Here is a 20541-nt window from a genome sequence, read left to right as displayed (position 1 = left end):
GAGCGACAGGCGGGGGGAAAGTGCGACGGGACGGCCGACGGACAGGGCGGCCGGAGGGCGGACGGGGCAGACGGACGGGCGGACGGACAGACAGAGGGACGGATGGACCGGAGGCCGAGGCTCGGAGAGTCAGTCTCAGGAGCCCGCAGAATGGGCGGGGAGGGACCCCTCCGTAAGACGGCGCTCCTCGCAGCCTGGCTCGTCCTTGTCCTCTTGGCGCTGCTCGGGGGCGGTGAGTGCCCAGTTCCCAGCCCCTGGTGCCCCTAACCCCGGACCCGACCCCCACCCCCCAGCCCTCTGCCCCGGCCCCCTGCTCCAGGCCTCGGATGATTTCTCTAGAGGAGCCCGGGCGGTCGGGCCCAGCGCTCCGAGCGCCAGCCTTTGCCCTCTCCCAGCCCTGCCCCGCTCCCGGCCCGGCTCTGGAGCAGCCCCGCTCACCCTGGGCCCCGTTCGCCCAGGAGTGGGGGCCCAGAACTCCGAGGCGCAGCCCCCCCAGGCCTTCCGGACCCTGCCGGACAACGTGACCGTGAGGGAGGGGGACGACGCCGAGCTGCGCTGCGGAGTGCTGGGGGTGCAAGGAGACGTGCAGTGGGCCAAGGACGGGCTGCTCCTGGGCAGCGACCCCCGGATCCCCGGCTTCCCCCGCTACAGCATGACGGGGGACCCGCGCAGAGGTGAGGCCCCCGCGCCCCCGCCCCCCGCCGGCCCTCGCCTCGACCCAGTCATGGGCCCCCACCTCCCGGCCACTCCCGCTTCCCTCCTCAGGGGACTTCAACCTCCGCATTTTGTCCTGCGAGCTGAGTGACGACGCCACCTTTCAGTGTCAAGTGGCCAGATCGGAAAGTAGTCCCGGGCTGGTGTCTCCCAGCGTCCTGCTCACCGTGCTAAGTAAGAATCCGGCCTCACCTCCAGCCCAGCCCTGCCCGGCCCCGCTCCCTCTCCTCCCCTCCCCCCGGGCCCTGGGCCTGCTCCTGTCCCAACCCCGCATATCCTTTCTCCTTTTGAGATCCCGCCTTTCCTTCTGGGGGTGGGGGGGGAGGGGAGGCCGGGGAGCTTCTGCACTGTGACCGCGGCCTCCTTTTTAGTCCCCCCTAAAGATGTGCAGCTGAGCCCCGAGGCTGGGACCATGGTCACCTGGGTGGCTGGACAGAAGTACCCGGTCACATGCGTGTCTGGGGGCGCCAAACCGGCGGCCGAGATCTCCTTCCTCCTCAGTGAGTGGAAGGGCGCGGAGGGATGGTGGGGGCTAGACGGAGGGAGTGGCCAGAGAGACTGAGGGGACAGGATGAGTGAGAAGGGGATGGAGTGAGTGAGGGGACAGGGTGAGTGAGGGGACAGAGAGAGTGAGGGACAGAGAGAATTGGGGAGGAAGTGACCGAGGGACAGAGGAAGTGAGGGAATGCAGTGAGTAGACTGAGGGAGGGGACAGAGAGAATGAGGGGATAAAATGAATGAGGGGGACAGAGGGGACAGAGTGAAGGAACAGATAGAGTGAGGGGACAGAATGAGTTAGAAGACAGAGTGGCCAGAGTGAGTGAGAAGATAGAGAGTGAGTGGGGAGAGTGAGACACTGAGTGTAGAGTGGGAGAGCTCGTGTGGGGGACAGAACACATTTTTTGAGGACAGAATGAGGGGGGTGTTTTCTGTCCCCGGGGGAGCGATGGCGGTGTGTCAGCCCCTGCCCCTCAGCGCCCGGAACCTCCCCCAGGCGGCCGGCTGCTTCCCGACGTCTCGGTTGCTGTGGATCCCGAACTCCAGCAGAAACTATTTCGCAGTACAGCTGAAATCAGGTGCTGGGCGGGGCGAGGCGGGGCGGGGCGGGGTCCGGCCCCGGCTCCGAGCGCCCTCAGCCGAGAACCCCGGTCTTCCTTTTCGACCCCCCCTTACCCTCTCCTCGGCCCCTACTCCTGCTCCCCGCCCCGATCCCTGCCCCTTATCCTCACTCCCCACCAAGATCTCCGTATCCCGCAGCTCTACGCCTCTCCCTGCACCCCGCTGCCTCCCCCGGGCCCCCCGCCGCTCCCCGCCGCCCCCCGCAACCCCCGGCCGCTCCCCGCAGGGTGACGCCGTCGGCGGTGGACGACGGGAAGCAGTTGGAGTGCCAGGCGCAACACCCGAGCCTGGGGACTCCGGTGGCCGCGGCTTTTACCTTGAACGTCCTGTGTGAGCCCGGACCCGGACGGGGCCAAACCGGAGATCACGGGGGGCGGAGCCTTGCGGGGGCGGGGCCGCGCGGGGATGGGTATCCCCGGGAAAGGGGACGGGGAGGGAGCGGGTCGCTTGAGGGAGGAAGGGCCTCGGGATAAGGGGTGCCCTCGGCTGGAACAGGAGGCAGGGAGTGTCGGGGCCCAGGTTGACCCGCTTCCCGTGCCCCCGCAGTCCCCCCCGAGCCCCCCACCATCGAGTGGACGGGGGAGCTCCGCGGCAAGGCCGGGGAGACACTAGAGCTTCCGTGTGTGGCCCGTGGCGGGAACCCGCTGGCCGCGCTGCAGTGGTTCAAGGTAAGACTCCAGGGAGCCTGGCCCGGGGAAGCGGGGCAGAGGGTGCGGGACAGAAGGGGCGGGACAGGGGGTATGGGCCGGGGGAACGGGGGCGGGGGAGAGGGACTACAAAGGGTCCTCAGGGGGAGAAATCCCCTCCCGCCTCGGTCGTGCGCCCCATCTCTCTCGCCTGCCCTCCCTCCGCTCTCCCTCTCCCCTTCCTCCCGATCTGCCTCCCTCGGTCCCTCCCCACAGGACGAGCAAGTGGTCTCCACAGCCTGGGAGACAGACCACGTCCACGCCCTGGCCCGCAGCGTCCTATCCCTGAAGCTGCAGGCAAAGGACAACGGGGCCCGTCTCAGCTGTGAAGCCCAGAACAGCGTTTCCCCGTCCCCGCAGACCTCCAGCCTGACTCTGCGGGTGCTCTGTGAGTGCATGCTCCGCCCACTCCGACGGCCTCACCAGCCTCGCCGCCTCCCATTCCCTCTCCTCCCGGTCCCTAGTCCCCACCTGCAAGACTGCAAGCTCGTCGTGGGCAGGGAATGTCACTGTTTATTGTTGTATTTTACCTTCCCAAGAGCTTAGTACAATGTTCTGCACACAGTAAGCGCTCAATAAATACGAATGAATGAATGAATGAGTAACGCCAGAGTTGCTGGCTCGGGCGGCAGGGAGGGGGGTGGGACTCTGCTGCGGAGAGGGGCCGGATCCCAGCTTCTCCCAAGCCCCTGATCCAGACCAGATCGGGGCCAGGTCGCTGAGGCCCCTCCGCTCCCGCCGCAGTCCCTCCGGAGCAAATCCGCATCCAGTCCGTGTCTTCCGACACCTTCTCGCTGGAAGAGAACAAGACCAAGACTCTGCTGTGCATCAGCGAGGCCAGCAACCCTCCCGCCCGCCTCACCTGGTGGCTGGGCTCCCAGGAGCTGCGGGCCTCCTTCTCCAACCTCACCGAGGTGGGTCGGGCCGGGCCGCGCCCGGAGGGAGGCGGGGAGGCGGGGAGAAGCCGAGAAGGCGGCCGGAGGGGTGGGCTGAGAAGAAGGGGGAGAAGCGCGAAGGGGCCTGGGAGGAGGGGTGGGAGTAGGCCTGGGAGAAGTCCCGAGAGGATGGGGCGGTGAGAAACGGGCAGAGGGTTGTGATCCGGGAGAAGGCGGGTGGAATTGGAGGGCAGGGGGAGGTGAGGAAGGGCCCAGGAGAAACGGGTAGAAGGAGGGAACCCCGGACCAACGGTGACTCTCCCAGGGCCAGCACGGTGGTCAGGTCAGCCGCTCGGAGGTGTCCTACACTGCTCGGAGGGAGGACAGTGGGCTGAAGCTGACCTGCGAAGCTTTCAACGAAGATTTCAAAGAAGAGATCTCCAAAGAACACCGCCACGCCCCCCCAGACCGAAGCCGGGAGAAGCCCAAGTGGCACAAATCCGTGACCCTCAGTGTGATCTGTGAGTGCTGCCCCTGCCCCTCATCCACCCACCCATCCAGCCATCCAGTCTTATTTATTGAGCACTTACTGTGTGCATAGCACTGTACAAAACGCTTGTAGAGTACAAATCGGCAACATATAGAGATGGTCCCTACCCAACAATGGGCTCACAGTCTAGAAGCCACCCACCCATCCATCTACTCATCCGCCTACCCACACCCACACATCCATCCATCCATCCAATCAGGAGTATTAAGTACCTACTTTGTGCAAAACATTGTACTAAACGCTGGGGAAAAGAAATGTCAGGGGGCACCAACCCCACGTGAGCCACTCCCAGCACCCCACCCGGCATCCCCTCGGTTCCCCGGGCCGGGTTGACGGGTGTCCCCGGCCCTCAGACCCCATCCAGAAGCTTTGGATCGATGGCCCCAGCCCGGGCCGCACCTTCCGAGCAGGGAACAGGGTAAAGCTCGTGTGCCTGGCCAGTGGGGGCAACCCCGAACCCAGGCTCTTCTGGCTCAAGGTCAGCTCCCACCGGGGCCCCGAGGGGCGGAAGGCCGGAGGGGGCCGAGGACGGGCTGGAGGAGGCGGAACAGGGGGAGGAGCCGGAGAAGCTGCTCCAACCGGGAGGCCGGGTTTGGGAGCGTGCCGGTGCACAGGTCGCGGGAGGCAGCGGGGTCCCGGCAGGGCCGGCGAGGCAGGCCCACGGGTGCAGGGGGAACCGGACCGCACTGCGCCCCTTTCCCCACCCTGCTGCCCCGGCACCAGAACACCGTGGACATCAAGGATACGAACCCGCAAGTGAACTTGAGGAACACGGTGTCCCGGGAGCTGCTCCTGACCCTGGCGCCCAGCGACAACAAGCTCAACTACACATGCAGGGCCAGCTCACGGCGGCCCCAGTTGCAAGTCACCACCTGGTTCCATGTGCAATGTGAGGGGTGGGGGCGGAGCGGCCCGGGGGGGCTGGCCGGATTGGGCAGGAGAGGACGGCGGTGCGGGGTGAGGCCGGGGGTGGGGGCGGGCTGGAGGCGGACTGGGGCCCGGGGTTGGAGCGCCTGGGAAGCGCCCGGTCTTCTGAAAGGGGAAAGGTCGCTCCCAGTGGGCCTTTCCCTCTGCTCGTGGCTAGTCCCTCCGGTCAACGTGACCATCCGCCCGGACAAGCCGGTGCTCCGGCGTGGGGACAACGTCACCCTGACCTGCCTCAGCCGGAGCAGCAACCCCCCGGTCAACCTGTCCTGGGACAAGGAGGGAGAGAGGTGACTCTTAGTCTCTCCCCGCCAGGCGGGGAAGACGTGACCCTCAGCCCACGGCCCCCTCGCCCCCAAAAGGGGAAGAGGCCACCTGGTGAAAGAGCTCCGGCCTGGGAGTCAGAGGACAGGGGTTCGAATCCCCGCTCGGCCATTTGCCTGCTCTGTGACCTTGGACAAGTCGCTTCGCTGTGCCTCAGTCTCCTCATTTGTAAAATGGGGATTCAGTACCTGCTCTTTCTGTTACTTAGACTGCGAACCCCACGTAAGACAGAGGCTGTGCCTGTCCTGATGATCTTGTCCGTACCCCCAGCGTTTAGTACCGTGCTTGACACCTAGTGCTTTACAAATACAGTGATTATTTTCTATTATTATTAGGAGACCCACAGCCCCCTCCCATCTACCCGAGAGAGCTAGGGGATCCTCAAGCCCCGCCCTCCCCTCCCTCCCCCACAGGGCTGTGCCCCTGATAAACTCCTCCTGCATAGTCTGCAGGGGAAAGACTTGAAGCGGGAGAAAGGTTCCTTTGGCGGTTTCTCGGCCACGGAGAAGCTGAGGCTCCTGGTGTCCTCGCGCGACAACGGGAACCGGGTGACGTGCCGCGCCCACAGCGCCGAGCTCAGGGAGACCGTCAGCGCCTTCCACAAGCTCAATGTCCTCTGTGCGTGCGGCTGCCAAGGCCACGGTTCTCCCCCAGACCCGCGCTGACCCCCTCGCTCGGCCCTGACCCCTCATCCTCCTCGCTCATCCCCACACCCTATATCTCCCTGCCCCCTCACGCACCCCTCTCCTCCCCTCCCCTCCCCTCTTCAGACCCCCCGGAATTTACTGGGGAGCAGGTGCAGGTGGTAGAGGCTCGGGAGAATGGTGGGGCGGTTTTGTCCGTGACCGTGACCGCCAACCCGCCTCCGCGGGCTTACAACTGGAGCTTCCGGGGCTTCGAGCTTAACTCAGGTGGGGGTCCGGGCCGCGGGGGGCCCAGCGGCGGGGCGTGGGGGACAGGGATTGGGCAGAGGCGGGGGAAGGCGCTCCTCTCGGCTCTCCCCGCAGACGGGGGTCCCCGCCACCGGGTCCGACCGGGAGGGGCCTTAGAGCTGTGGAACCTGACGCGGACCGACAGCGGTCAGTACCAGCTGCTCTGCCAGAATCCCGAGGGGGTCAACCGGACACTGATACGGCTGGACGTGCACTGTGAGGGCCTGTCCGGACGGGCCACAGGCCTAGGGAGGAGGAGGGGGGTGGGTGGGAGAAGAATGAGGGGGAGGGGGAAGAAGGGAGGTGGGGAGGAGGAGGGATGGAGGAGACTCCCCGCCCTCGTTGCGGCCCGCAGTGCCCAGTCCGTTCTCCCCGCAGACGCACCTACCATCCGCAGCATCCGGGACCCCATTGAGGTGGACGTGGGGGGCTCGGTGGATATAGTGTGCATTGCCGACGCCAATCCCGTCCTTCCGGGGATGTTCCGGTGGGCTTGGCTGGTGAGGGGACCCCGCCCCCCGAAGTCTCTCTCTCTCTCTCTCGCCCCGCACCCCAGTACCCCGGCACCCCGGTCCGGAGCGCTGAAGGGAGGGGCGGAGCGGAGGGGCGGGCCCAGGGCGGTGGGCGGCTGGGCCGGGGTGGAGGGGCGGCCGACGAGGAAGTGGCTGTGCAGGGCGAGGAGGAGCGGAGCCTGGAGGAGTTGGAGCGGACAGCCGAGGGGACCAAGGGGCGCCTGCACATCCGGGGGGCCACGCTGGCTCAGGCCGGGGGTTACCAGTGTGTCGTGGATAACGGGGTCCCCCCACCGGCCCAAGCGCTCACCCGTCTCATCGTCAGATGTGGGTTCCTCTCCCAAACAACTTGCTCATCCCCAGCCCCTGTGCCCCCCCACCCCCACCCCAGCCCGGCACGGACCCCGCCTCCACTCCAGCCTGCAGCCTCTCCCCGCCCCAGCCCGGCACAGACCCTACCCCAGGCCCCTGCCGAATTGCCGTCAGCTCTACCCCCAGGAGCAATGCCCCTCCCCCGGCTCTGGAAAGCCCCCTCCGTCGGGTGACCCGGGCCTCGCCCTGCCCTCCCTCGCCCCCCGCCCCCGGTCCCCGCAGTCGCGCCCCGGGTGGAGAGCACCGTGCCATCCGCCAAGGTAGCAGTGGCCGGAGACAGGAGCGGCTCAGCCACGCTGCACTGCCGAGCCCACGGCGTCCCCGACGTCACCTTCAGTTGGGCTAAAGGGGGCGTCAGCCTCGACCTCCAGGACCCCAGGTGGAGCTCCCCGCCCTGCAGCTCCTCCCCTCCCCTCCCCTCCCCGCCCCTCCCCTGCAGTCCCTTCACCTCCCCGCCCAGCACAGCCCTGACACGGCTTTCCCCCAGCTCAGACACAGCTTCCCCTCCCCATCACAGACAGCTTCCCTCCAGCACGGTAAAATCACAGCTTTCCTCCGGTCCAGCCCAGACACAGCCTCCTCCCAACTCAGACACAGCTTTCCCGCCCCATCGCAGAGAGCTTCCCCTGAGCATACAACAATCATAGCTTTCTCTCAGTCCAGCACAGACCCAGCTTCCCCCGAGCACAGCCCAGCACAGACTCAGGTTCCCTCCAGCATCATTCAGGACATTCTCTGCTCTGCCCCCACCCTGTCTCAGCTCTTTTGCCACAGCCTGCAGGCCCAACCCCACGGTGTCTTTCATCCCTTGTGTCTCCCCACCACCCTTGTCTCTCTCCCTCCATGTCTCCCCCCGATCTTCATCTTCAACCTCCACGTCTCTCCATGACCCTCGTCTCTCCTGTTCCCCTCCCCGTGCCTCTCCCGGGCAGGTACACAGAGCACACGTACCATCAGGGCACAGTGCACAGTAGCCTCCTCACCATCGCCAATGTCAGTGCTGCCCATGACTATGCCCTGTTCACCTGTACAGCCACCAACGCCCTGGGCACGGACCACACCCACATCCAGATCGTCAGCATCAGTAGGGAGGCCTGGCTGGGGGACCTGGTTGGGGGGTAGGGGCCCTGGGGGCTGTGAGGAGGAGGGGAGCTTGGAGGTGGGGCAGGACCTGGGTCCAAAGGAGGGGAAATGCTGGCTGGCTGTCAGTGAACCAGCCAGCCTGCCAGGGAGGAGATCCCTGCCAACAGAAGGGAGTGGGAGACAAGCAAACAAAGGGAAGGTGAGGGCCATGGTTTGCTGCTCTCCCTGGAAGGTCGCCCAGACCCCCCGACGGGGTTGAAGGTTGTGAGTGTCTCCCACCACTCGGTAGGGCTGGAGTGGCAGGCGGGCTTCAACGGGGGCCTGGACCAGCGCTTTCGGGTCAGGTAGGAGCCAGGGGCGTGGTTGGGCTGGGGTCGGGCTCAGCTGATGGGTGTGGGCCTGGGCTGGAAAGCAAGCTTGGCCTAGTGGGTAGAGCATGGGACTGGGAGTTAGACCTGGGTTCTAATCCCAGGTCTGCTACTTGTCTGCTAAGATTGAATGAATGCTACCATTGTGGGCAGGGATTGTCTCTCTTTATTGCTGCATTGTACTTTCCAAGTGCTAAGTACAGTGCTCTGCACATAGTAAATGCTCAATAAATACGATTGAATGGATGAATGACCTTGGGCAAGTCACTTCACTTCTCTGTGCCTCAGTTATCTCATCAGTAAAATGGAGTTTAAGATTGTGAGCCTTATGTGGGACATGGACTTTGTCCAACCTGATGATCTTGTATCTACTCCAGGACTTAGTACAGTGCCTGGCACATAGTAATTGCTTAACAAATACCATTAAAAAAGGGCTCTGAGCTGGACTGAGGCTGAGACTGGGCTGGGGCTGAAGAGCGGTTTCACGAGCTGGACAGAATTCCAGATCATGGTGTCCGGCTCCAGTAAGAGTTAGGATTTTACTGGAAGTTGCTTTGTGATCATTTTGGAGGTATGGAGGCTGCTGCTGCACAGCAATTCATCTGTTTGCTGAGTATCTGCTGTGTGCAGAGCGCTGTGCTGGACACCTGCTATAGGCAGAGCACTGTATCTTGTGCTTCCTGTGCCTCCTATAGTAATAACAACAGTTGTAATAGTAGCAGTAGCAATAATAATAGCAGTAGTAATACTAGGAGGAGGAGGCAAAGGAGAAAGAATAATAGTATTTAGCAGTAGCAGTGAGATTAGTAGCAAGAGTAGTAGAAATAACAGTAGTTGTAATAGTAACAGTAGCAGTAAAAGTAGTCGTAGTAGCAGCAGTAGCATTTATTGAGCCCCCACTTGGAAAGTCCAGAATAATGAAGTGACATGTCCCCTGCCCACAAGGAACTTACATTCTAAAGGGAGAAAACATCATAATGACTTGCATAACACTATCAAAATAAATCTATAACACACCCAAATATATACATAAGTGCTGAGGAGGGGGGGAGATCGGCGAGGAGGCCGAGGCAGTGTTTGAATCCAGGCAAGGCCAGAGCTCATAGCAGGGTGGGAGCCATTTGGGTGGAAAGGAAGGAATGGGACCCCCAAGGGGCCAGGGCTAAACCAAGCCCCTCCCCGCCTGTGGCCCTTGCCCTCCCACAGGTACGAGGCTCTGGACACCCCCGGCTTCCTGTATGTGGACGTCCACCCCCAGCAGGCCACAGCCTTCACACTAACTGGCCTGCGACCAAGCACCCGTTATCGCTTCTCCATCCTGGCCCTCAACGCCCTGGGCGAGAGTGACTATGCCGACAGCGGGGCTCAGCTCCCCATTACCACCCAAGGTACCGGAGTGACTTCGAGGGCGGGGGTCCGGAGCCCACCCTCCTGGGCCTGAAGGCCAGGTGGGGGCTGGGCGGCTGCCTGGGGTGCCTTGACCCTCTGACTCCCTCCAGACGTGGAGCAGACAGCTGGGGAGGACAATGCAGAGTTCCCCACCGAGCTGCCTGAGGGTGAGATGCTCCTCCCCCCTCCTCCTCTTCCTCCTCTCCTCAATCCTCCTCCTGCCCCCCAATCCTCCTCTCATTTTTCCCTCCTCTTCTTTCTCCCCACTCCTTTTCCTGCTCCCCATGCCTTCTGGGTTCACATACCCACTCCACCATCACCCTCTCCATTCATCAATCAGTGGTATTTATTGAGCACTGACTGTGTGCAGAACACTGTATTAAACTCCAAGGAAAGTACAATATGTAAGAATTGGTAGACAAGGAATTTACGTTAAATTACAGATGAGTGGAAATGGCAGACTATAACGATACGTACAAAAGTGTTGTGGGGCTGAGAGAGGAGTGAATATCAAGTGCTCAGGAGGTACAGATCTAAGCGCTAAGGTGACGCAGAAGAGAGGGGGCTTAGGGGAAATGAGAGTTTAGTCAGGGAAGGCCTCTTGGAGGAGGTTTGTTTTTAGGATGGCTTTGAAGATGAGGAGGACGGTGGTCCGTCGGATATGAATGACGAGGGAGTTCTGGGTCAGAGGGAGGAAGTGGCAAGGAGTCAGCAGTGAGATAGATGAGATTGGGGTAGAGTGAGTAGGTTGGCATTAGAGGAGTGAAGTGGGCCGGCTGGGTTGTAGTAGGAGAGCAGTGAGGTAAGGTAGGAGGGGGCGAGGTAATTGAGTGTCTTAAAGACGATATAAAAAGTTTCTGTTTTAATGCTGAAGGTATTTGAGGAATGAGGAAGCATCGACTGAACTTCTTCTAGAAGAATGACAGAGATAGCAGAGTGAAGTACGGACTGGAGTTGGGAGAGGCAGGTGGCAGGGAGGTCAGAGAGGAAGTTGATACAGTAGTCAAGGTGGGATATGATAAGTGCTTGGATCAGCGTGGTAGCAGTTAGGATGGAGAGGAAAGGGTGGATTCTTGAGATGTTGTAAAGGCAGAACCGGCAGGACTTGGTGACAGTGAATATACAGATTAAATGAGAGAGATGAGTTCAGGATAATGGCAAGGATACAAAGCTTGTGAGACAAGGATAATGATGATGATCATAATAATAGTAACAATAATAATAATACTTGTGATATTTGTTAAGCGCTTACTATGAGCCAGGCACTGCATTCACTCATTCATTCATTCAATCGTATTTATTGAGCGCTTACTGTGTGCACAGCACTGTACTAAGTGCATGGAAAGTACAATACAGCAATAAAGAGAGACAATCCCTGCCCACAACGGGCTTACAGTTTAGAGGGGGTGGAAGACAGTCATCAAAACAAGTAAACAGGTATCAGTATAAATACATAGAATTATAGATATATACATATATGCAGAAGTGCGTGGGGTGGGGGGGGGGGAGAGCAACTAAGCGCTGGGTTGGATACCAGCAAATCGGGATGGAGGTGTTGTCTACAGCGATGGGAAAGTCAGGGGAGGGCTGGGCTTGGGTGGGAAACTGAGGAGTTCCGTGCCTTTGCGGTGTCTCCCAGACTCCTCCCCGGTTCCCCTCCTGCCTCTGCTCCTCGGCCTGGGGGCCTTGCTGCTCGCGTCCAACGCCTCCATCCTGGGATGCGCGCTTTGGAAGAGGAAGCAGCGCCCCCTGGAGGGTAAGGATGGACTCGCGCCCTCGGGGATCCGGCCCACGGGGCACCTCGGGGATCCGGCCCAAGGGGGCACCTCGGGGATCCGCCCACGGGGCACCTCGGGGATCCGGCCCACGGGGCACCTCGGGGATCCGGCCCACGGGGCACCTCGGGGGCGGCTCCAGATCTGGGCTGGGGGAATCCTGGGGTCACCGCAGGGGGCTCTCCCTGCCCACCATTCCTCTCGGGGAGGGGCGGCTGGAGTGACCTTAACGCCGCCCCCCACTCCCTTCTGTCTCAGGGGCAGTCAAGGACAAAGAAGAGGGGTAAGAGGCTGGCAGGAGCGGGGCGGCAGGGTGGGAGGTGATGGCTGGGAAGAAATAGAGAAGCAGCGTGGCTCAGTGGAAAGAGCCTGGGCTTTGGAGTCAGAGGTCATGGGTGCAAATCCCGGCTCCACCACTCGTCAGCTGTGTGACTTTGGGCAAGTCACTTAACTTCTCTGGGCCTCAGTTACCTCATCCGTAAAATGGGGATTAACACTGTGAGCCCCACGGGGGACAACCTGATCACCTTGTAAATTCCCCAGCGCTTAGAACAGTGCTCTGCACATAGTAAGCGCTTAATAAATGCCAAAGAAAAAAAATAGGGGAGGGGAGGCTGACTTGGGTGGGCGGGCTTGGCAGAGGAAAGGGTGTCGGGCCCGCAGCAGTGAGGAGGAGAGGCCCATTCTGGGGACGGACACCACCCCCGCACACACTCCCCCGCCCCCGCAGCTCGGAGCCCCCCGTCGGGAATGAGTACGAGGAGAACCAGGGTCGGGCCCGGCGAGACAGCGGCAGCTACAGCGGCAGCGACTCCCTGAGCACCGCGGTGAGGGACATTCATTCGTTCATTCATTCAATCGTATTTATTGAGCGCTTACTGTGTGGAGAGCACTGTACTAAGCGCTTGGGAAGTACAAGCTGGCAACAAATAGAGACGTTCCCTACCCAACAACGGGCTTACAGTCTAGAAGGGGGAGACAGACAACAAAACAAAACATATTGACAAAATAAAACAAATAGAATAGTAAATACGTACAAGTAAAATAGAGTAATAAATCTGTACAAACATATATACAGGTGCTGCGGGGAAGGGAAGGAGGTAGGGCAGGGGAGCGAGCGGGAGGGGCTGGGGCAGGGGATGGGGCAGGAGTACTTTGACCCCGTCTCCCCCGCTATCCCCGAGCAGGGCAGCAGTGCGGAATCCTGGCCCCATCGCCCTCGCCCCCGCCGAGACCTCGCGCTGCGGCTTCTCCCGGCCCTGGAGGAAGAGCCCCCACGGCGAGGTGACTGGCAGAGCCTCCCTCCCCACCACCTCCCCAACCTCCCCCAGGACTCCCCCTTAAGACCTACCTGAGAAAACCCTCCGCCCCCACCTTGGGTTCCAGGACCCCTTTTGGACCCACTGGCCTCCTCCACCAGGGAGCTACGGAGCCGGGGTTGGCCTCGTCCAGTGCCCTGGATGGCACCCCAGCAGACCGAGGCACTTCGAGGCTTGGGAACGGGACCCAGATCCCTTCCCATCCTGCTCCAGCTCAGGGACCAGAGTCAAGGACCCTACCTCCACCCGTTCTGGCCTCCAGACCATACCGGGCTGAACTGAGCTCCAGACTGGAGCCCCCCACGATGGTCCATGACCCTAGAGGGGAGAACCCCAGACTGCAAGTGGAAATACGGTCTGAGAATCAGAAGGACCTGGATTCTAATCTTGGCTCTGCCACTTGTCTGCTGGGTGACCTTGGGAAAGTCACTTCACTTCTCTGTGCCTCAGTTGCTTCATCAGTAAAATGGGATTAAGACTGGGAGCCCCATTTGGGGCAGGGACTGTGTCCAACCTGATTACCTCGTATCTACCCCAGGGTTTAGAACAGTGCCTGGCCCATAGTAAGCATTTAACAAATACTAATGAAAAAAAATCTCCACCTCCACCCCATCCCTGGGACTATACAGGAGCAAACCCAAACTCCCCTCCCAACCCCCGGCTTCTGGGTCCCTACTGGGCCAAGACCCAGCCGGGAACCCCCAACTCCTCTCTCCAGGGCAAAGGTTGCACGAGTACGAGGAGGTGGGAGGGCCAGGGCCCCTCTACGCTGAGGTGGAAGGGGCCTATCTCCCCTATGAAGACCCCTATGTGGTGAGTTCATTCTCTCTCCCTTCGGCCCACCCTGCCCTGGTCGGTCCCCTTCCCCATCCCTTCATTCCACACCCCTCGTGCTGGTCCCCGGACACAGGACAAAACTGTATCCCCAGAGGGGTCCGGATGGAAGGGAGCCGGGGGGCGGGGAGAGTCAGGTCAGGGCTGGGAGAGCAGGCTGGTTCGAAGGCAGAGAGGGATGAATGCCTCCTTCTTCACCGCTCGCCCGCGGCCCCGGTACTGAACCGGTGAATTAATCTCCTTGAATAGACAGACTACCCTCTTTTGGACCCCAGTGGTACCTTCCAACCGCCCCTTCCCCCCCCCCCCCGATGGCTCCCTCCCCCTCTCTTCTGCCAGGGAGCCAATCAGCCAGGAGGATGGCCAACAAGCAACTACGAGGAGCCATTGAGGGTCTATGATCCAGTTGCAGAGGACCCACCTCTTGGGGGGCAGGAGTATCTGCCTTTTGAACTGAGGGGGGAACTGGTTTGAGGGGCCTAGGACCAATTTTGGCTAAATGTCCAGTCTTGAAATCATCACGCGGCTGAGCTGGGTGGCACCTTCAACCCCCTCCTCAACCCTCCCTTCTGCCTCCCCCAAACTCCTCCTTTTCCTCGCTGCCTACCTAGTCCCCAAGATCGGTTGGCCAGGATAAGTGATTACTTTCCATAAATACCTCCTTGCTGGAGGCTCCATCCCCTTCCTGGATGGCCAGTCCTGTGCTGACCATCCCCGGCCATCAATAAAAGTGGTGTCATCCACTCCCCCCACCCTGTCTGTTGTGACTGAATTCACTAAGTCCCCCCTCACCCTCCCACTGGACTCGCCAGTCTCCGGGCACCTTGGAGTCTCACATTCTAGTCCCTGGCTCTCCCCTGGACCCCCATTTTCAATCAATCAACCAATCGTATCGATTGAGCACCTACTGTCTGCAGAACACAGTTCAAGGTACATTGAAGTAAGTGTACAGTGGGGTTAGTAGGAGCCATCCCTTCCCTCAAGGAGCTTACAATCTAGCAAGAAAGAGAGATACTAAATTAAACAATAATAACAATAATAATGGCATTTATTAAGCGCTTACTATGTGCAAAGCACCGTTCTAAACGCTGGGGAGGTTACAAGGTGATCAGGTTGTCCCACGGGGGGCTCACAGTCTTGATCACCATTTTACAGATGAGGTAACTGAGGCACAGAGAAGTTAAGTGACTTGTCCGAAGTCACACAGCTGACAATTGGCGGAGCCGGGGTTTGAACCCATGACCCCTGACTCCAAAGCCTGTGCTCTTTCCACTGAGCCACACTGCTTCTCTGACAGGTGGGGAGAAGCAATAACGTATAGGAGAGATAAATGCTATAAAATGCTTTAGGGAGTGATGGGGTTTAAGAGCAGGTTAGATTTACCCTAAGTGTCTAGTCGACCCAGAAGTGCTGAAGTGGCAGTTGTGGGGATACAGGATGGGGAGAGCAGAGATTAATCAGGGAAGTCTCCTTGGAGGAAGTGGGATTGCAGAAGGGCTTTAAAGTTGGGAAAAATCCCCTGTAGGCTGGGAAGGGGGAGGGAGGTCCAGGCAGGGGCAGAACAGGGGCAAAACGTCGATGGTTGGAGAGGCAAGAATGAGGTGCAGTGAGTAGGTTGACTTGAAAGGAATGAAGTGTGTGAGCTGGGATGAAGCGGGAGAGGAGGGAGGATAAGTAGCGGGGTGAAATCGAATGCCATCCGCCAGTACAGCACTTGTATTTTACTCTCCCATGCGCTTAGTACAGTGCTCCATAAATACCACTGATTGATTGAGTGATGGAGTCCACCTGAGGTGGAGGTGGATGAGCAGATATAGAGGGCTTTTTTGAAGTGTAGGGAGACTTGTACCGAGCAATGTTGAAGAAAATTGATTGGGTCAGCCGAGGGAAGTCTAGACTTGAGAAGCAGCGTGGCTCAGTGGAAAGAGCCCGGGCTTGGGAGTCAGAGGTCATACGTTCAAATCCCGCCTCCACCACTTGTCAGCTGGGTGACTTTGGGCAAGTCACTTCACTTCTCTGGGCCTCAGTAACCTCATCTGTAAAATGGGGATTAAGACTGTGGGCCCCATGTGGGACAACCTCATTACCTTGTAATCCGACCAGTGCTTGGCACATAGTAAGCGCTTAACAAATGCCATTATTATTATTATTAGACTGGAGGCGGAGAAGTGCAGTCAGTGAGGAGGCTAATGAAGGAGGGAAGTTGAGTGTGCCGACTCTCTCTGCTCCCTCCCCGACATAGCGGTCCTGGCCTCCCCATCCCCCCACATCCAAAGGTCTAGTGCCCTGGGCAGCCCCTAGCCCACCTCAGGTGGTCACCTCATCTTCGGGCGCCTGACGGACCGGCCCCTCCCGGGCACTGCCCCAGCCCCGCACCCCGGCATCTCATCCAACAGGTCACCCCACCGTGCGGAGCCCAACTCGAATTTCAGGTTCGGTGGCCATCTCCCTCCCCCGACTTCCCGCTTCCCACCCGGCTCCATCTCTTCCCCGGTTCCCCCTCATCCCTCCCCCCACCCCGTGGAAGCCAAACGCCCGCCAACCCTCTGGCCTGCCCCAGCCTCCATCTCTCCCCCCTTGCCTCGGTCCCCTCCCTCTTCCCCCATCTCCTCTCCCTTTCCCCTTGCCCCAGTCCCAGCCCTCAATCCGGGCCCGATCTCGGCGCCCCGCCCCCGGGGAGCTTTAAGGAGCTGCCCAAGGCTCCCGCCAGAGGAGGAAGGGCCGTGAGGAGCGGAGAAGGCAACTAGCGGAGCCCCGAGAGAGCAGCGGGAGGGCCGCCCCAGTCCCCGCCCCCTGCGGCTGGCAGTGCAGTTGGGTAGGGGTCGTCCGGGGCAGCTGAGCGGGTGGGAGGAGGGAGCCGCGAGGCAGAAGTGGGCATGGAAGACGAGAAGAGTTCACCTGCGCTGGTCGTCGCCTGTCTGATAGTGGGGAACATCGTCGTCCTGGTCAGTGCCCCGCCCGGGCCGGGCTTCTCCGAGGGGGCGGTCAGAGCGGGGGGCGCCTGCGGCCTCCCTGGAAAGCAGGAGCCTGGGAGAAGGCTCGGGGGCACTCCCAGGATTGGGGAGAAAAGGCTTCCCCAACTGTGGGAAGCAGAAAGTTGCAAGGTCATGGGCAGAGAGAGGCTACCCCCCAACCGTCCCCACTCTATGAAGGGTGCAGCCCTACCACCCCTGGCTGCCTGCCCAAGGAGGTGAACGAGGATGCCAGGGCCCCCTCCAGCCCCACGAGGATCTGGGAGCCGGATCGGGGACCCCCTAGTTTGACGGTCAAGCCCAGATTCATTCGAGGCCTGGGGGTGCGGGTCCAGGAGAAATGGCGGTGGTAGGTGGGCCTGGCTGCGCACTGACCCCCACTCGCTGACACACACACACACCCCCATCCCCAGCTGTCCGGGCTGGCGCTGTTTGCCGAGTCCGTGTGGGTGGCGTCCGATCCATACCGCGTGTACCCGACGCTCGGCGTGTCCGGGAAAGACGACGTCTTCGCCGGGGCCTGGATCTCCATCTTCACCGGTTTTGCTTTCTTCCTGGTGGGCAGCCTCGGCCTCGTGGCGCTGCTCCGGCGGAGTCGGTCCATGCTCCTGACGGTGAGAGCGGGGACCCTACTGGCCTGCGGGAGGGCTGACGGACGGGCGGAGGAGGAGGAGGAGAAGAGGGCAGAGGGAGGACAGGGACAAGAGCAGGAAATGGGCAGCAGGGTCTGCTGGAGTTTAAGTAAATCCTTTCTCCTTCTCCTTCTCCGCTGGATCCCTTCTGGGTTCTCACGTCCTCCTCCCCGAGCCCCACCATCCAGCTATTCGAGTCCGTCTCCCATCTCTCCCTCCCCCAGAGGGATAGCCAATCAATCAATCAATCAATCAATTAATCCTCATTTCCTCTTCTCCCACTCCCTTCTGCGTCGCTCTTGCCCTTGGATTTGCACTCCTTATTCACCCCTCCCTCAGTCCCACAGCACTTGTGTATACCTCCGTCATTTATTTAGATCCGTTAATGTCTGTCTCCTCCTGTAGACTGTAAGCTCGTTGTTGGCAGAGAACGTTTCTGCCAGCTCTGTCATACCGTACTCTCCCAAGCGCTTAGTACAGGCCTCTGCACACAGTGAGGGCTCAATCAATTCAACTGATCGCCTGTAGTGGCAAGGCGACTACTGAGAATTTAGGCCCCCTACGAAGGGCTGCGCTCTCCGGAGGGCCTAGCTCGGTGCTGGGCACAGAGTGAGCACTTGGTAGGGCTGACTGACCCAGCTCTGCCCGGCCCTGCCCCACCTTTCCCAGTATCTGGTGCTGATGCTGATAGTGTACGTGTTTGAAAGCGCCTCGTCCATCACCGCACACACCCATCAGGACTACGTGAGTTGGGGTGGTGGGCAGGGGAGGGAGCAAGGGACCTCTGCAGGGGTTGGTGTGGAGGTCAGCATCCCCCTGTGGGTGGTGCCGGGGAGGGGGAGGGGGGATTCTCGATGCGAATCCTCCGCCGCTCCGCCCCGTCAGATGGCCTCCGACCCGTCGCTCATCACCAAGCAGATGTTGATGCACTACAGCGCCCCTGACCACCAGGGCCGAGAACTGACCCGCCTGTGGGACAGCATCATGGTGGAGGTGGGACCGGCAGGGCGGGGGTTGAGGGTGGGGGGAGATGTGTGCGTGGAAGACCACAGCTGGGGAGAGGGGCGGTGGCGGGCAAAGCAGAGGGCCTGGAGGGCTCTGGAGGGAAGGCCCCGACACCCCAAGTCAACCAATCAATCAACAATCAGTCGATGATGTTTAGTGAAACCCAAGGCCCCTGTTGTTCTCCCCACTCCCCCCCCACCTCTCTCCCTTTTTCTCCTCCTCCAGGATAGCCCCTGGGGACAGGGAACATGTTAGCCAACTCTGTTATTTTGTCCTCTCCCAAACACTCAGTACGATGCTCTGCACACAGTAAACACTCAGGAAATACCATGGATTGATTGATTGATTGATTGATTGGGTCCTGGGTGACGGCAGCCTTGGTCTCCCTGCCTCCCTCCCTCCTTCCGTCCCCCCAGAAAGAGTGCTGTGGGACTTCAGGGCCTCTGGACTGGGTGCAGTATACGTCGACGTTCCGCACCTCGACCCCTGAGGAAGTGTTCCCCTGGCCGCCTCCCTGCTGCCGAAGGGACCCCAACTTCATCCCGCTCAGCGAGGAGGGCTGCCGCGTCGGCCACCGGGATTATATCTTCACCAAGGCACGGACACGCTGGTGACCCCCCAACCACGACCCCCGATCCCGGGCCTCAGCACCACCTCTCCGGCCCCGCCCCTGCCGCAGCCTCTCCCCTTCCTGTTCCAATACTACTACTAATAATAATTATGAAGTTTATTAAGCGTTTACTATGTGCCAGGCACTGTACTAAACGCTGGGCTGGATACAAGCAAATCAGGTTGGGCGTAGTCCCTGCCCTTCATGGGGCTCACGGTCTCAATCCCCATTTTACCGATGAGGTAACTGAGGCACAGAGAAGTGAATCGACTTGCCCAAGGTCACACAGCAGATAAGTGGCTGAGCCGGGATTAGAAGCCAGGTCCTTCGGACTCTCAGGCCCGGGCCTCTATCCACTAGGCCGCGCGGCTTCTCGTCCCCCTAAGCCCACCCCTCCTTCTCATCTCCCCGCAGGGTTGCTTTGAGCACATTGCCCACGCCATCGACAGCTACGCTTGGGGGGTTTCCTGGTTCGGATTCGCCATCCTCATGTGGACCGTGAGCTGGGGAGCCGGGCGGCAGGCGGGGTCGGGAGGGAGGGGGGAATCCGGGGCGGGAGCTGAAAGGGAGCTGCGGGCTGCTGCCTTCTCTGATTTCAGGCCCTTTCCCCGCAGCTGCCTGTCTTCCTGCTGACCCTGTACCATTACACCACCCTCTGAACCCTCCGAACGCCGGGCCCTGAACCCCTGGGACCCTGCCCTCTGACCTCCCAAGACCGCGCCCTCTGTGCCCCCGGAACGCCAACCCCTGAACCACCGGCCCTCTCCCAAGCCCCAGAAAACCCCGCCCCCCGAGACCCCGAACCATCACCCTGCGGGACCCCAGGCACCTCGCACTATGAGGCCCCCTACGTCCCTGGCACTCCACCCTCTAAGCCTCCTGGCACCGGGCCCTTTGATACCCCAGGATGGCACCTCCTGAACCCCTGGGACGTCTCTCTCTGAACCCCCTGTACCCCATCTCCTCGGCCTCAAGAGTCACTTGGCAGCCGCCGATCCCCCGCCCTTTCCCTCCCTGATCCCTTCCCGGATTCGTCAGCCTCCCCACTGACTGCAGAAGCCCCTCTTCAGAGGGGCTATCCCTCTCCTCCTCACCCCCTTGCTCTCGCTCCTGGCTCTGTCCTCTAAAACGTCCTCATCCTGTGGACAGACCGAACTCTCCCCGCCCCTCCCCTTTCCAATAAAGCTCTGTCGCCCAGATTGTTGGTTCTGCCCAGGGTCCGTAGGTGTGTGGCGCGGGAGGGTCTGAGGAGGCTGAAAGTCTCTCCCCCGTCCCCCACCCACACTCCCTCTTCCCAGGGCTCCTGGGTGGGGGCAGCTCGTTCTCTTGCCGCCTGCTGCCGGAGGAGCCACGTCGGCCCCTGGGGATTGGCCTTGTCTGCACAGAGCCAGGCAGGGACGGGGGCAGAGGAGGAGGTTCAAAGCCTCTTGAGGAGGGGTGGAAATGCCAGGGTCCTGACCTCTCCGGGCCTCTCCCACAGGACTGAGAGGCAAGAAAGTGAGCATGGGGCATAGAGAGGGAGAAGAGGGTCAGCCTCGGAGAGAAG

At 60.8% G+C, this 20541-nt stretch overlaps 1 protein-coding gene across 4 annotated transcripts; it reads left to right on the top strand.

The window, feature by feature from the left end:
- Positions 1-46: 46 nt before the first annotated feature.
- NPHS1 (NPHS1 adhesion molecule, nephrin) lies at positions 47-20179 on the top strand. Of its 4 annotated transcripts, none has more exons than XM_038766866.1 (34): positions 47-232; positions 459-674; positions 766-888; positions 1086-1214; positions 1709-1790; positions 2060-2163; positions 2380-2501; positions 2736-2907; positions 3264-3433; positions 3720-3915; positions 4298-4422; positions 4668-4833; positions 5029-5158; positions 5638-5810; positions 5963-6103; positions 6200-6340; positions 6503-6624; positions 6798-6963; positions 7231-7387; positions 7941-8092; positions 8324-8435; positions 9666-9847; positions 9959-10015; positions 11488-11604; positions 11882-11906; positions 12354-12450; positions 12811-12907; positions 13661-13755; positions 17162-17362; positions 18050-18124; positions 18299-18373; positions 18802-18981; positions 19410-19493; positions 19610-20179. In XM_038766866.1, exons 1-34 carry the CDS (start codon positions 103-105, stop codon positions 19652-19654), a joined length of 4359 nt encoding a protein of 1452 aa, XP_038622794.1. In that variant the 5' UTR covers positions 47-102; the 3' UTR covers positions 19655-20179. The 4 variants fall into 4 exon arrangements, with proteins under 4 accessions (XP_038622794.1, XP_038622793.1, XP_038622795.1 ...); XM_038766865.1 differs by having other exon boundaries at positions 18266-18373; XM_038766867.1 differs by lacking the exons at positions 17162-17362; positions 18050-18124; positions 18299-18373; ... (1 more) ...; positions 19410-19493; positions 19610-20179 and adding an exon at positions 14116-14528.
- The last annotated feature ends 362 nt before the right edge of the window (positions 20180-20541 follow it).

The sequence above is a fragment of the Tachyglossus aculeatus genome, chromosome 26 (genome assembly GCF_015852505.1).
Source record: "Tachyglossus aculeatus isolate mTacAcu1 chromosome 26, mTacAcu1.pri, whole genome shotgun sequence".
Taxonomy (NCBI): domain Eukaryota; kingdom Metazoa; phylum Chordata; class Mammalia; order Monotremata; family Tachyglossidae; genus Tachyglossus; species Tachyglossus aculeatus.
Note: the sequence above shows the minus strand (reverse complement) of the source record. Positions and strands in the feature narration are given on the sequence as shown.

Bases quoted from the DNA above. Each gene is read 5' to 3' on its own strand.
- NPHS1 (XM_038766865.1), top strand. From the start codon at position 103: ATGGACCGGAGGCCGAGGCTCGGAGAGTCAGTCTCAGGAGCCCGCAGA. The intron at 10,016-11,487 runs GTGAGATGCTCC...GGTGTCTCCCAG, and splicing joins CCCCACCGAGCTGCCTGAGG to ACTCCTCCCCGGTTCCCCTC. The intron at 11,605-11,881 runs GTAAGGATGGAC...CTTCTGTCTCAG, and splicing joins GAAGCAGCGCCCCCTGGAGG to GGGCAGTCAAGGACAAAGAA.